Below are 16444 nucleotides of genomic sequence, written 5' to 3'. Positions count from 1 at the left end.
CAAAAAATAGCAAAATGTCAGAAATTAAGCCTGTTTGTATTTTTAAATGGAAATAATAATCCGATGTTATGTGTAACCGACCAACCTGGTAGTCCATTTGTCAATTAAATTTTAATATATCACTAAATAATTTTCCGGTGTTTTGGTGAATTTTCTTTCGAAGTGTCATAATTAAATAATTTTAATTAAACCTCATGAATTTTTAGTGCCGTTTCATTTGGTTTACATTAAAATATGTATACATTAATTAATATGATGATGAAAATTCATAGAGATGTAAATAAACAGGAAATAGTCTTTGCTTTTTTTGGTTAATATATTATGAAACAAAAAAGAAACAGATATTTCATGGCAAAAGCCGTCTGCAGAAGAAAGGCCCGTGGTTAATTAATAAAAAATAATTAAATTCACTAATTTCGTGGTCCGCTTGACCAATTAATATGTTACGATTAATTAAGGTTTTTAGTTGAGATAAAAAAAAGTCAATGGCACGAGCGGGATTCGAACCCACGATCTTCGGCTTGATACGCCGCTGCACTACCACTTGAGCTATCGTGACCTCGATCCACTCGGACACCAACTTCCCATCTCAACCGCACCTTTTGAATTTTCCCTCCTTTTGCCATTTTTCAAAAGGTGGGGTTGAGATGGGAAGTTAGTGTCCGAGTGGATCGAAGTCACGATAGCTCAGGTGGTAGAGCAGCGGCGTATCTAGTCGAAGATCGTGGGTTCGAATCCCGCTCGTGATACTAACTTTTTTATCTCAACTTAAAAACCTTAATTAATTGAAGGTTATTAATTGGTCAAGCAGGCCACGAAAAATAGTGAATTTAATTAATTAAATTGAAGTATACTTCACTAAAGCTCTCTGTGGCCATTTCATTTGTCGTCGAGAATCCAATCCGATTACACGGCATTTGAAAAATGGCAAAAAGGAGGGAAAATTCGAAAGGTGCGGTTGAGATGAGAAGTTAGTATCTGAGGGGATCGAAGTCACCATAGCTCAAGTAGTAGAGTAGCGGCATATGAAGCCGAAGATCGTGGGTTCGAATCCCGCTCGTGCCATTGACTTTTTTATCTCAACTAAAAACCTTAATTAATTGTAATAAATTGTAATAAAAAATAATATTTATAAGATGAACTGGCCAAATTGAACAGCCCATTACAACCAAATATAAAATGACTAAGAAATATTGTAGTATAAATCAACTAAAACATAGAAGAAAAAATAGCGAGGAAAACTAAAGCTTACGGGGTAGGTACTAACATTTAAGGATTATGAGACAATGCAAAAATTTATTTGTTGGAATAAATGTCTATAAACAAGAGTTCGTAACTAAATAGTTGAAGGAAATGTTATTTTTTTGCACAATAAATTTTTTTATGCTTTACTTGATTTGAACCCATTTATTTATTCAAAAACTTTTGAACACTCAGCTGTTTATAAACCGTACTACTTTAATAACGCTAATAAATACTACGGGATTATAAACTGTTAAATGACATTTACGATTGTAAAGTTTTCCGATTTTCCTAAAACGTCCTCATCAATATTACAATGGGAATAAATGTATAGGAAAAGGCGCTAACGAACGCCGCCCGTCGGTAAATCGAATTACTCGTTTCAAAAAATAAATAAATTACGGAAAACACATTTCGAAAATGGGCCGGGTAAAAGGCGAGAAGTTTTTCAATGCGAAGGTGACCTCGATTCGACCTTATGACCCTACTGGGTCAGACTCCACGAGGGTTCTTACTGGAGGGGAAGGGGTCGTATCGGAAAATTCTGCTTGGGGAAAGAAAATACCTTTTGAATTGTAGCCTGCCATACACTCGGCATCTCTTGATTCCGGGAGAAAATCTCACCTGTTAAAACAAAAAGAGGAAACGATCAGAATAATTTGATCATTTATTCAGCATTAAAAATTCGCATAATATATAAGACATTTAGAAACTATGTATTTTTTTCATATGATGTTTTAAATTAATAAACAGATAAATATTTATCAAGAGAATTCACATGCGGCGGTATTCCATCAGAACATGAAACCATCTTTCAATAGAACGCCTGACACCCTTTACACCCCTAATTAATTAAACTGTACAGCCCTTGCTCTATCCGTTATTAAATTCTGCCTTGATTCAGAACGATTAAAATGAGCCGTCAGTGATTGATTTAATTGAATTCATCACGTCTAACATCAGATATGAAACGCCGAAATATTTCCAACTTGTGAAGCCCCAATTTCAACAATCCATTTTTATTTGTTTGGGTACAAAAGATCAAAAAACGTGGTTAAACAGTTATATACTTAGTTTTTAATTTTTTCACTAAACAAAATAATAACATAACATTGAAAAATGAGCCGAATGAAGCTTAGGATATAATTATATCCTAACAACCTTAACATAAAATAATTGATATTCGTAAAATAATTCAAAGTTTCCCTCCTTTTTGCCATTTTTCAAATATCGTGTAATCTATTTGTTTCTCTGTGACAAATGTACTGGCCACGGAAAGCTTTAGTGAAGATATACTACATTTAACTTATTAAATTCATTAGATTTCGTGGTCCGATCGACCAAAAAGTATCTTTCAATTAATTAATATTTATGTAAGGTATTGGTTGAGATAAAAAAAATTGGAAAATTCGAAAGGTTGGGTTGAGATAAGAAGTTAGTGTCCGATCGCTCGAGTGGATGGAAGTCACGATATCTCAAGTGGTAGAGCAGCGGCGTATTTAGTCGAAGGTCGTGCGTTCGAATCCCGTTCGGGAACCGACTTTATCTCAATCAATACCTTACATAAAAATATTAATAAAGTAAAATAAACCTTGCGAAATTGAAATGCACTAAAATGAAAATTTGAAAAAAATGTAAAGCATAAACGCACACTAAAACTGCTCCGTACAATTCCATGCGTCCTTGTGGATTCACTCCATCAAAATAACAAAAAATATATAAATCAGGTGCCTAATGACTTTTCTCAGTTTCATTTTTATCTATGTATGTTGACTTTAATCACAGAATATACAAGGTTCTTAAAAAAATGTGTTTTAAAATGGAAGGGGATATTTTTCTTATTTTTACGAGCGTTTACAACAGCAGAGGTCATTTAAACCCTCAAGGTACCGGTGTTTTTGAGAAAAAAGCCTATTTGTAAGTATGTCGGATTCGAATGCTGGGCCGTTGGATTCGAACCCCGGACCTTTACCTTACAGTGATGAGCGCCGTGTCAAAGCCTAAACCGTTGCGGCCACCGACGCCTCGCGATATTTTTTATTACAGATATAGATAGAATATAGAGAAGAGCGCAATCAATTTTTAGTAGGTAATCAAAAGTTATAGACCCGCTTATAAAATGTAAAAATATTCATCACTGTGCAATGTAAGCTATAACTGATCAAAACGTTTCATTTTTATTTCCTATTTATTATAGAAACGTATGAAAAGAGAGTTTTTTAGTGACCGTACCAAAAATACCCATTCTCGACTTCTTTGAGTTAACTAAAACCGTCTATTGTCCAAGAATATTTCTCATATTTACCGCGTCCCCAACCCTGTCACAAACATATAAAAATAGCAGAATACAAATTCACGTTTCACCACAATTTCACACAACGCCAATATGACACCACAAGAATATCACTACACTTTATGTGAGTATGAAAATATATGGTTCAAAGTTTATATTTACATATGTATTGTATTTTTTCCAATCAACATATGTTTTCTAATTCACCCAAGCCTTGAATAAAGGTGTTTTTCTATACTACCTCATTCTTGACCGCTACTCACAAATCCAACAAATTGTTATATTAAAAGTTTTGTAACCACGCTCCCTCACAGAATAAGTACATACAAATTTTTCGATTTATACAATTATGAACAAATGAATATAAAAATATGTATAAATAATATAAACTGAATATGCACATTTTACAACAATACACGTCGTATATTAATGAGGCAGTTAAAAGAAAAAATATTTTAAAATTGTAAAATCCGTCCTGCCGTCTAAATAAGGCATCTTGAAACTCGTGAATGGAAATGTTTATGGAAAGGTAATGAAAAGGGGCACTTCCGACTGGAAAAAAGAAAAGAAAGACGTCCAATTCATGAACCGAAAATAAAAAGGACTTTTTAAGAAGTATTTGTGATTTTTCAGGTTTTGTCCCCTTCAATACCTCTAACTTGTACTATTTTATGCTGAAATGTTTAACTGAAACAACAAAATATTAATTCTATATGAATTGAATAGAGGATCGTTGACGGTTAAATAAAGGTTTTAAAAATAAATCAAAATAAATTATTGAAAAAATCTGTTACACCGTAAAATGAAATTCGAGGAATTCAAATGACGAAATACTGAAAAAATAAGAATATAAAAAACTATTTTAGTTTTTACAATGAAATTAGTTCTTTAAAAAATTACATTGATAATACATCCAGCCGAAATCACAGGGCAGAAAGTAGAAAACGAGAAAGAAATAAAGCAAAAATCCAACTCTGGTCTGAACTAAAAATCCGAACAGCAATAAATCTGCGAGCTGGAAATGGAGCGTCGAAATAAATTATCCGATTTTCCCTCTTAAAACTGAAAGACTCTTGCAAAAAATGCTGCGCATTGGTATTTTTGTAGCTGTCAAGAGAGGTGCCCTTTTTCTTGAATACTTAATATTTATTAATTAATTAGGATGTGAAGACTGTTTTTAATTATTAGTGGCTGTTTTTGGAATGAAGTGAGAACTTCCAGTTTTTATTCAATACATATATTTCTTGGCCAACGTTCGGGAGGATTTACTGCCTTTTTTCTAGGCAAAATGCCTACAAACAATAATGGGGTACATTAAAACAAACTATACAAATTTGACCATTTTCAATATTTATAGAATTATTCGCATTTTACTCACGTTAAATTAAACAGGGAAGTGTCGTGACACCAGGTGTGTTTATTTCATGCCGGTTCTCTTTTTTAGCTCCACTCTAATTTATTTATTTTTTCTTCGCTAATATACAGGGTATCACAATATTTTGTACAAATGTTTTTTGCTATAGAACAAGTTAAAATACATTTTACAAATACTGAAAATTTAAATAACAGTTTTTTTTAATCGAAAAGGTCAAGGTTTTTCTTGAGATAAAATTAAAAATTAAGATATTATTATTAATATAATAAAATAACGAGGATCATTTTTTGTTTATAAGGATTTCTTTGCTGAAACTAAGTTTACAAATAAAAGGTTAAACAGAGCAAACAATATTTTACAAAAATCTAACCTCCTTTATTCTCTTTTTGTCTGCCGCCGAAATACAGGGTACCGCAATAATTTTTCTTTAAATGCAACCTTATGCTTTTTTACTTTATATTCTAATAAAACCTACATTTCTGTCATAAAAATTGTATTTTTTATCAAAACTGTTTACGATCATTTTTTTATGGTCAATAGGATAAACAGAGTAATATACAACAAATTCAATTTTTACTCCTACCCCTTTATATTTTGTAAACTATATATTTTTGTGTGATATTTATCGACGGGTTGTTCAATAATTTTTTAAGTAGTTAGGAGCGGTCAGGAATGAATTATTTTAGACAAACACTTTTTCCTTTTTTCGCAACGTTTTGCCGACGTTTCGACGTTTATTCGGGTCATCTTCATGGCCTGGGTGAATTACCAACATTCGATTTACGGGAAAAAATAATTATACAATACAGAAGTAAATAATATCAATTTTGAACCAAGTATTTCGTACTCACATAAAGTGTGATGCTATTCTTGTATGTCATGTTTGTTTCGTGTGAAATTGTGAAGCATGAATATTCATTTTCCTGTTTATATGAATGTGTCAGGGGGGACATGGTAAATCTAGTAAATATTCTATGATCATAAGAGGTTTTATTTGACTAAAAAAATAGAGACGTGGATTGTATCAATTGGAATTGTGATTCGGGATTTATTCAATGAAAACAGTTACAAATATTGTAAAGTAAGTTAATTATTGTATTATATTATATTATACGTCAAGTTTTCTCTGTACTTTAGTGTATTTTATATGTTTTATTGCTGTGTGTACAAATCAAAATAAATTCTTCCGTTAAAAATATCTTTTTAAACTGTAATAATCTAATATTGTTAAGGTGGGACAAAGTGCTAGTCTACACATTGTGAATCTTAACACTAAGTACAAAACTGATCTCACTCCACCATCTAAGTTTTATAATTTCAATTTAATTTTTGTTCCATTTTTTATATCAAGTATTTGTAAGTAAGTAGCGTTAGTTGTTTTTTTACATTTGAATGTCCAAATAATTTATATAGCCTATTAAATTATCTGAAAATATTATACGTAGATGCTTTTCAATTAAATAATTCAAATTTTTATCATAGTTTTTCGTGTTCTAAAATTCTATAATCTTCAATACTTGTGTTCTGCCCTAAAGACTTAATCATTTTTTACAAGAAATGATTATCCTCTTATTTATTTCATTCTTTTTAAATCAAATTTGCATTTTTTAAGAATTTTGTATAAAAATTGGATAAATGAAAAATCGGTTTTAACAAAATTTACATATTGTTTTCAGAACGTTTGTACCTTGAAAAAGGGCCCTTAAGGCCCGAAACCTTCGTTTAATTGCTTGTTGTGGTAATTTTGGATAAATTAATGTATTTTTTATTCTAGTTAATAGTTATAGCTTATTCCACTGTACGTTTCTAAGTTGATGTTTTATTCCTCTTCATAGTTTTAAGCTCTCACATCTATTAGTAAAAAAAAACCACTAAAATCGCTTATTCAGATTAAAAATTGGTATACATCAGCATCGATTACATAAATATAATTTTTTGGGTTTTAAATGAGTTCATATTATTTTATACAATGTATAATTTTATACACCTAATTGTATAGGTAGTTTGGAAATAGTTCACCATTTTAAAACTATAATTTTAAATATTACATTTTTAGTCTACACGTTTTTGTTATTTTATATCTCAAACCTTCTAGGTGAACATATAGTTTTGGTTCTTAAGAGTAATATTTGGTGTTTAGAAATTAGATTTATTTTGCCAAATCCGTCTGTCTGTTGTAGAGTCTAAATCTTACAAGATCATCATTTCTCATCTGTCGCCTTTCTTAATTAACCTGTAAATTAATTACACCACTTGTTTCTCATTTTCCACTAGCCCCGTATATCTCAATTGCGCAATATCCCTTTCTTCTCTTTCAACCCTCTTCTCATTGTTCATGGCGCAAATTGTTTAACGGGTCCAGGTCTCCCGCATCGTTCGGCTTTCACCTCGTGTTTAAATTGCTTGGTAATTAATTTATTATGCGCCTTAATCTAACCGGGTTGTTTGAGTAGATCGATAACAAGGTCTTTTATATAAAAACCAATCATTTTGTCAATTGAAGAAAAACACAGTAAACAAAATTATCGTTACTTTGAACAATCAATGTTTAATCTCGTAAACAACACTGTTTTTCACTCATCTTCCTTTAAAAAATAATGAAAACGTGAAGTATAAATGCTAGACAATGAATAAGTGCTAGATAATATCGGCAAACCTTTTCCATATGTTTAGTATCTGTATAAAAGTATAAGTAAATATAGAAAAATTCAATAAAGCCAAACCCGCTCTCAAATCTTACCACATTCTCGAAGGAAAAGTAAATAGAATTTATTATCTATCTTCATGTATCTATAACCGATCACCGTTCAAATAATATAAAGTATAAGTGTTTTTTTCTTTTTTAAGGGGCATCCGAAAGCTTGGTCAACCTGCAATACGCATTCACTCAAACAAATACATTCACACCTATGTACATTGCATTCATTCTACTAATAGATGGAGTACTGAATATTCCTCCATCGACATGCACACAACACCAAACTAATCCAATTGGGGTCGATGGTGTACTTTCATAAATATTCCGCAATCGGCCCATGTCGATAGAGCTTGATGAGCGATGCTAATTAACCATCAGCCCCTCCCCATTCGCTCTAATAAATACACTCATTGAGAAAAACTTTTCATAAAAAATTCAAAAAAAAGTTTGACGGCATAAAAAATTCCCAATTCTACTTAAAAGCGCAACAGGGGATTCTGAAACTCGCTACCATGTCCGAAAACCATTCTTCAATCCGGCGGCATGACCACATCTCTCTGTATGGAGCCAATCTCAAGGTATGACACGCCTCTATTATGTGGGACACATCGAGCAACCTTTCTCTGCATAAGGTGCACTGGGTTGGATTTGGCCCAAAAGCAGGTGCCCGTGTCAACCGCATATGGCCAATCCTCAATTGGGAGAGGACGATCCCTCGTCTCTTCCTTAGATTCACTGAGGGCCTTTTTACGATCGTGGTCTTGACTCGCAAGAGCCTCTCCGATGACCCCGCCCACTGACGCTGCCATCTTTCTTTTATGATGTTTTTCACTGCGTGCTTAGCGGCACAGGACCTGATCTTCTTCAATGGAGGGTGGGATGTCCGCACGTTCGTTACCTTCCAGGCCGACTTGTCCGAGAACCCTGACAATAACCACCACTGCCTCGAGAGCGTGCCAAATCGCACTCTGCTCTGCCGTGTATACGCTGCAATGAGGGGGCAACGACCAGAAGGTTGAACCTCGCACACGCCCTTCTTGTACCCATCTGTAAAAATCATACGAAAACCGGCGTATCGATTACTAAGTACAAGGAATTTAGAGGTATGGCGGAGTAGACGATTTAGACAAATTCGCCAGATCATCGCGGACGAGTACAGCCGGAAAGATCCCAGCCGAAGCAAATGGATTGATCTCATATCTTTTATAAATAATTAACAATAATTTACTTACCAAGATGAAATATTTTTATTGCCATTGTACCTTATTTTACTTTAATGGCTTATAATTCTCGAAACTCAACCTCAAAGTCTTGTTTACATCACAGCACTCTTACAATTTCGATCGTTATGGAAACGGTTCGGATAAGAGAAAAACAGTGTTAATTCCCAATGGCCTAACGACGTGACGGAAGGGAATACCCACTTGTAATTAATCCGTCGAGGGATGTCGTCGATTGAGAAAAGCTCCTTTGAAATCGAAGCCCTCTCTCCGATTGAGAACGTGGCAAATTGATGGCATTCAAACCTTCCCAGAAGAGATACTTCGCCGAGACAAACAATTTATCTTTAGATAAATAACTTGAAGTTCAACCGCTCAATCGTTCCTTCGAAAATATCAGCTACAGAAAAACACGCGATTTCGTACACACGTGGAACATCATTAATGAAAAAAATAAGATTCAAAATGAATATTTTGAGTGGTACGTTTATAGATATTCATGAACTCACAAGGTCTTGATTGTATTTAAAATTGTAAAAATCATATTGTGCACGCGCTGGTAAATAAAAATACAAAATAAAATAAAATACTAACTTGGTAACTGTGGCTTGATTTTCTCGACAACCAGGGAGGAAAGCCGTTTAATAGCTAGAACCTGCAATAACACAGGCCGAAGGTAAAACAGAATCCTAGTCTCTTAATTAACCTTCGGGGTTCCGTCCGAACCCTGTATGATGTGTCGCATTAAGGATGCGGGAGGAGACACTCGCGTTATTTTGAACGCGATAATTAACAAAACGGAAAAAAATGCTTCTTGAAAATAAGAGAAAAACTGAAAGAAAACTAAAAGAAAATCACTCTTGGAGGCTAATTAATAGTGGACTGTATGGAAGCGAGACGGAAGCGAACAGGACTACAGCAGGACTAGGCAGCAACAGGACAGGATTGTGGGGAGGGAACAGAGCTAGGATAAATTCTACATTAGCGGCATTTCGGAAACGATATAAACAATTACAATTCGAGATTTTTGGCGCGAACACATATAAAGACTTACTATTTGAAAAAATATATGCAATTATTGTTTGATAGTTCCATCACAATTAATTGGAACTCCATAATAAATCGATTGGTAAGAATACATTTTCTTTTTCACAATAGGCGTTTATTTCGTTCAACGCGTTCCGGTCTAAAATAGATCATCTTCAGCGACCTTTTAAAATTAAGTGGTTTGACAGTTTGTTACATATTTGTAAGTGTAAAAGTGGATTTTGCTGACAGACTACTCCCCCGACCACAGTTGTCCAGATATCCACTTTTAAACTTACAACTATATAACAAACCGACAAACCACTATTTTTTTTTAAAGTCACGGAAGATAGTCTATATTAGACCAAAACGCGTCTGACGAAACTAATGTCTATTGTGGAAAAAACAAATTATTTCTTACCAATCAACTTATTTGCAATTATGATTGACACCGTGAACAGCAACTTGTTAAACATATTATATTAGCTACTTGTGTTTGTAATTTAAGTGAACAAAATTAATAATTAATAACAGATGATATCGCTATTTTATTATAGGAATGTTTTTGAACAGGGCTTTTATATTGGATATTTGACTGAACGTTAATAACAATGCTGTCACACATACAGCAAATAAACTGCGGGGGTTGTGGCGGATGACGATTTAGTAGGAAATCAATATGGCTTGGGTCGGTTGACAAAAACGACTGCTGATTAAATGCTTTCAATTTTGTTAGCCCAACAGAAACGACAAAACATTTCACATTTGTTGAAGTCGTGAGGAGCGGTCAAGAATGGAGTAGTTTAGGAAAACACATTTTTTCATTTTTTTTTTGCTGACGTTTCGACCTTTATTCGGGTCATCTTCAGGGCATGGGTAAACTACAAAGCATATTTTGATTGGAAAAAATACAATTTAAGATGTAAATGTAAATTTTGAACCAAGAATTTCATATTGACATGAAATATGGTGCTATTCTTGTGGTGTCATATTGATTTTGTGTGAAAGTGTTGTGAAACGGGAATTTGTCTTCTGCTGTTTTTATATGATTCTGACAGAGTGGGGTAATCTGGGAAATTTTCTTTGATCATAGGCAGTTTTATTTAACTCAAAGGAAGTCGTGAATGGAGATTTTCTGGATTGGATTTGTAATTCGGCTTTCCATATTGGAAAGGAAGTTAATTATTAAAGATGATAACGAAGGAAAGAGAAATATAAAAATAAGGTTTAATAGTTTATTTTCTTTGTGATGCTGGCGCAGCATCGGCGGAGTTTGCGTGTTTCTGTTCTGTAATAAATTCTGTGTGTGTCTCTGTTAATGTAAACCATTTCTAGAATATTGCGTTTGTATTTGTTTTTAGCCGAGTGGTTAAGGCGTCAGACCCTCGGCTAGTAGAACCCGCGGTCGTGGGTTCGATCCCCACAGTCGCCTCTGGACTTTTTCTGACGCCTTAGGGGACCGGTGGCCGCAATTGAAAGAAATTGACACAGCACTCATCAATGGGAGAGGCGGTGAAGGGATCTTAGTGACCCTGAATTTGGTCCCAACCCACTTCAAACATGAGTTTCTTCGATAGAAGAACACCGGCACACTGGGGGCTCAAATTCATTCTTGTGTTGCGAGCCCCCAAAAAATGGAGCCGGGGATAAAGTGCAATAAGCTGTACAGCTGCAGTGCTTAGGAGGGAACTCCTCCAGTTCTTGGTATCCATTGAAAAATCATCAGAAAAGGAGGTCCCCTTGTTGCTAATGAGAAATGGAAGTATAAAGGCCCCTATTGAAGTCGTTAACCATTACAAATATCTGAGTATTACCCTGACCCCTGTCCGTCCATGACTCGGCATTTTACGGAGAGGATATCATCGGCAAAATTTGGGATAAATCGTTTTTGGGAGGCCCTCAACTATAACTTATTCAAAGCGGTTTGCCGTTCAAATATGTACTATGGTGCCCAGTGTTGTTTCGAAGACCGGAGTTGGAGGAAAAATTTCATGTTCCTTTATCAAGAGGTTGTTTGGACTCCCCCACATAACACCAAATTACATGGTTTTTATTGAGACTTCATCCTCTCCGGTGTTCATGGTTGGTTCACGTTTTCACCTTCGGTCTCCATGTTAGATACTGCATCAAGACTTTGAATCTGCCTGCCACCGCCTTTCTCGTTCTCTTGCCTTTAAGGTTATACAAGAAAAAAATAACAATCTGGTTTAAGCACTGGGTTAATTTGGCGGAAACGTACTCATGCCCTTTTAATTCAAACTTTCAGGATCGGGATAAGTGGTGTGCCCAGTTGATGGTCATGCGTCAAAGGATGGATCATTGCTTTTTGGTACCAATCTGTAATTAGAGTGCCATCTGTTTATTTTATTACGACTACCCTGTCACAATCATATAAAACCAGCAGAATAGAAATTCACATTTCACAACCCACTTTCGCCCAAAATCAATATGACACCAGAAGAATAGCACCACACTTTGCGCGAGTATGAAAAATTGGTTCAAAATTTATATTATCTTAAATTGTATTTATCCAATCAATATATGTTTTGGAATTTACCCAGGTCCTGAAGACGACCTCAATAAAGGTCGAAATGTCGGCAAAAAATGAAAAATCACATTTGATTTTACGACGTAAGAGTATTTATTTTTGGAATTTGTTTGTACTAAATTTTTAAGGAGGGTTGTTAAATTATTGAAATGGTTCAAATGTTAAGCTGCAATGTGAAACGTACCGCTTGATTGGATGGTGGGAAATCAATAAACATTTGAATATATTTTGATCTGTATGGGGGTCATTGAATCTGGGCCATTCTCATATTTTTTGCAGTTCTATTCAGTTGCCTTTCTTCTCCCTGGGTAGGATTTTTTTCAAAAGAACATAATTTCAGCAATTCTAAATGTATTGATAATATACTTTATTCGATCAATTCTAATATAAACAGTGAAACCAAAATATAAATTCTCTTCTTCACATTATCTACAGTAATAGAAAATATGAATGATGGATTGGGTATGGAATTCAATCCTTTTTAAAAAGATGGTTCCTATTCTCAGTAAGTTGTTTCGCAACAATCCAGATTTCGATCCCTTCAACCTGATGATGAGCTAAAGGGCTGTGAGTAGGAACCATCTTTTTAAAAAGGATTATCTACAGTAAGTCCGGGAAAAGACGCCACTTTTTTCTCCATTTCCTTATCTCAAGTTATGTGAACAATTGCATTTAAGTAACATTGAATAGGAATAATGTATAATAGGAAAAATGAATTAAAACAATAAAATAAAAGTCATAACAATTACGCTTACAGCTCAAACACGAGCAACAAAATAATATCGAGTCCCCTGGGATCAGACTTTTTTTTTAATCAACCTCCTTTATTATTCCCGAACGTTTTCACACGATTTTTTAACTGATTTTTATTTATGTATTTATATTTTTTTACGAGGATTTGCAACAGCAGAGGTCATATAAACCCTCAGGGTGCCGGTGTTTTTGTAAAGATCCCATTTATCCCGGGACCTTTACCTTACAGTGATGAGCGCTGTGTCAACGCCAAAACCGTTGCGGCCACCGACGCCCCCAGTTCGTTATTTGTAGTATTTTATCCACTTTATCCCTCAACAAACGTCCTTAATCGATGATATCTGCAGTTTACCTCATTCAATAGCAGGCTATCGGTTTGTTATGCTTCCGTCCGTTATAATAGTTTCGTCTTAGTAAAACTTAAAATGCATCAGTTTTCTGGATTTATACATTTAATACATTACGCTTTTCTTCAATCATCTTGTTCTATTCGTGAGGACTTCCTGGTAAATCTTAGTCACATTACTGTCTTTGCAAATATTCGCTTCCTCCTAGTACCTCGCCTCCAAATGTGAGGTGTTTGATAGATTCTGTGAGCTGGCGCAAAGGCGACACATTTTCAGGAGCATCCTTCAAAATGATCGCTAAGATATATTCGCTATCACCAATTTAATATGGCAGTAAGGAATCCATATTTTTCCCCGAAAGACCTCATACGTAAGCAAATTCGTATAGGCCTTTATATTTGTTGATAAATTGACTGTAGATCCTTTCATGTAGTTGCTATTGGTGGACAATAGTAATGCTGCAGGAAGAGGTCATTTAATACTAATACAGATAGGACTTATTCAGGGAGACGCCCTCAGCCCAGTTTAGGTTGTCCTTGCAGTAAACTCGCTTTCACAACTACCTAGTCCTCAGGTTGCGGACATGCTGGAGTGAACGGCGAGGCCGTTCGAGTATCTCTCCTAACATACGGATGGCCTGGAAATATGCGCTACCAGAAGGAATCAACCCGAATTACTTTAAAAAAGCAGTAAAACAACAACAAACAGTAAAACCCTTGTCAGGGTAATCATCAGTACAACAGTTTTTGCATCAGTCCCATCAGCAGTCAAGCGAGTAACACTACCCCGACCGGTTGGAGGTCGGAGAGTTCTTGACCTTCTTACTCGATAAGCAGGTCTCCAACAAAGGAGTATTTCCGCAACAAGTGCTAATAGCAGCATTAACAACCGTCGATAAGTGGTGGCCTAGACCTAGTCAACCTTACCTCCTTCTTAAGAGGACGAAACCACGTTTCGTTCGTATCTTCAGTGCTCTTTCTATGTTTAATTGGTTAAATAGATTCATTAATTCATACGTTTCTGTTCTGATATATGCGTGATCCAGTTTGTTTGTTTTTATGGTAACGTTTTGGTTGTGTCTGTACATTTTTATTATTTGGTCGTGTTAGTGTTTTTAAGGTTCCACGAACTGAAAACAATACATAGCATAAACAAACCGGAACAATAAAAACCAATACTTAATATTCATTTTATATAATTGACGTGACTTCAAAAAATCACAAAGATCCATCACTGAAGATGGCAAAATGCAGGAATCTGACCGACTAACATAGCAGGGATAGGCATACCAGAATGATGGGTAACGACCAAATTATTGTACAAATATTCATTCACACTATCCACAGTGACATACAAAAATGTCAATTTTATCTTTACCAATAGCAACATATTCCTTATTTAACAAGTCACGTGACCATGCTTTATATTTCATTGCCTTCTGATTTGCCGTGTTGTGCAATTATAATTTATGGAGTATTGTGTTACAAGAATCACTTGTAGTCATGAGTGAATGTTAGAGTTATATACGCTTGGTTACATACAAATGAATATGATTTAATAGTGGATTTACTATGGTTAATAAAACCATACTAAGAGAGTAAACAATTGAAATTGTGTTAAACCTTGATTATTAGCAATTTTATTAAATATTCAAAAATCCAAAAATTAAGTCTCAACAAAATTTAATATGATTTGTGCGGAGGAGCAAATGTTAAATAATGTTAAAGTTTATTTGTTAATTTTTCTCTTTCAAGATTTCAAGAAGACTCTTTCAATGCCTGTAAATTTACACCAAATTATAACTGCAAGTAAGTATTTAAGTAATTACTGCAATAAAGTAAACATTTCAACAAGATAGAACTCATTTTTGTTTACGATTGTAGCAATTTGATATTATCATTTGTTGCTTATATTAAAATCTTTGGCCAACTTGTATAAATAAATTTTCGTTGATAAATTTGAAGTTAGCAATTTTAGGTAATTAGCAATGACGTGAACTGGCTCACTGCTCTACTTCCAAAATAAACCATAGTCAGACCAAAGCTGTTATACGCCTGTCAGGTATGGAGCTACACAAGTAACACCAATATAAAGTGCCTACAAACAATTCTAAATAAATTTTTAAGGTTAATTACATCCTCTAAAAGAAGTGGTCGTATAAATTATATGCACGAAATTTTAAACATCCCATACATTAAGGATGATATCAAAAGGATCACTAGCTCCTTTTATGAACGTAGCGCTGAGAGTACAAATATGACAGTAAAGAATGTAGGAAACTATAACCTCAACAAAAATTGGAAACACAGGAGGATCAAACACATTTTAGTATGACTGCTTTGTATATTTATTCACTGTGATATTATTTATTAAATTGTTAATTTTACTGTTTATATATGTATTTATTTATTTATTTACCAAATTAGTAAAAGTCAGACTATGTATTGTACAAGTCTATTCAACGATTTTAACTCATAATAATTAGTAATTATTTATTAACTTGCTTATTTATTAACTTATTTATGAAATTAGGTAATATTAAAGAAATGTGTTGTTTATCAAACTTATCTATTGTTGTATTCTTTCTGCTAGTGGTTTTCAGTATAATTTTCACCACTGTTCTTATTTCTCTAGGCCAAATCAACAAATATTGTAAATATACTTAAGCCCTCTGCCACAAGGATGTGTAATGTCCTAGACATTTCCCCTTGTAATCACTTTGTACAAAATTTATGTAAAAGTATCTAATAAATAAACTCGAACAAAAACTCGAACTTCCAAATACGGAAGGTAGGTTTTCTCCTAATTTTTGCCCCCTTTAATCTAGCATTTAGATATTTTTATGTTTTGGTTTGATTTTGCTCACGTAAGCGAATTGTTGGGACATCAACAAAGCTAAACAGAGTAAAATAAATAGTGTTTATTATAAAAAATTAATCTAG

The 16444-nt window shown here is 34.1% G+C and overlaps 1 protein-coding gene across 1 annotated transcript in view; it reads right to left on the bottom strand.

Moving 5' to 3' along the window:
* LOC106670304 overlaps positions 1-3615 on the bottom strand; it is a 281929-nt gene extending 278314 nt beyond the window's left edge. Inside the window, exons 1-2 of the mRNA XM_024229610.1 lie at positions 3475-3615; positions 1808-1866 (exon numbers count right to left, since the gene is read on the bottom strand). Coding sequence (XP_024085378.1) covers positions 1808-1829 — 22 coding nt within the window. The 5' untranslated portion in view covers positions 1830-1866; positions 3475-3615. The remainder of the gene's footprint in view (positions 1-1807; positions 1867-3474) is intronic.
* Between the last annotated feature and the right edge of the window lie 12829 nt (positions 3616-16444).

Source organism: Cimex lectularius, unplaced genomic scaffold, assembly GCF_000648675.2.
Source record: "Cimex lectularius strain Harlan isolate CLEC.00 unplaced genomic scaffold, Clec_2.1 scaffold287, whole genome shotgun sequence".
Taxonomy (NCBI): domain Eukaryota; kingdom Metazoa; phylum Arthropoda; class Insecta; order Hemiptera; family Cimicidae; genus Cimex; species Cimex lectularius.
The sequence above is the reverse complement of the archived record's forward strand: the minus strand, read 5'-3'. Positions and strand labels throughout refer to the sequence as shown.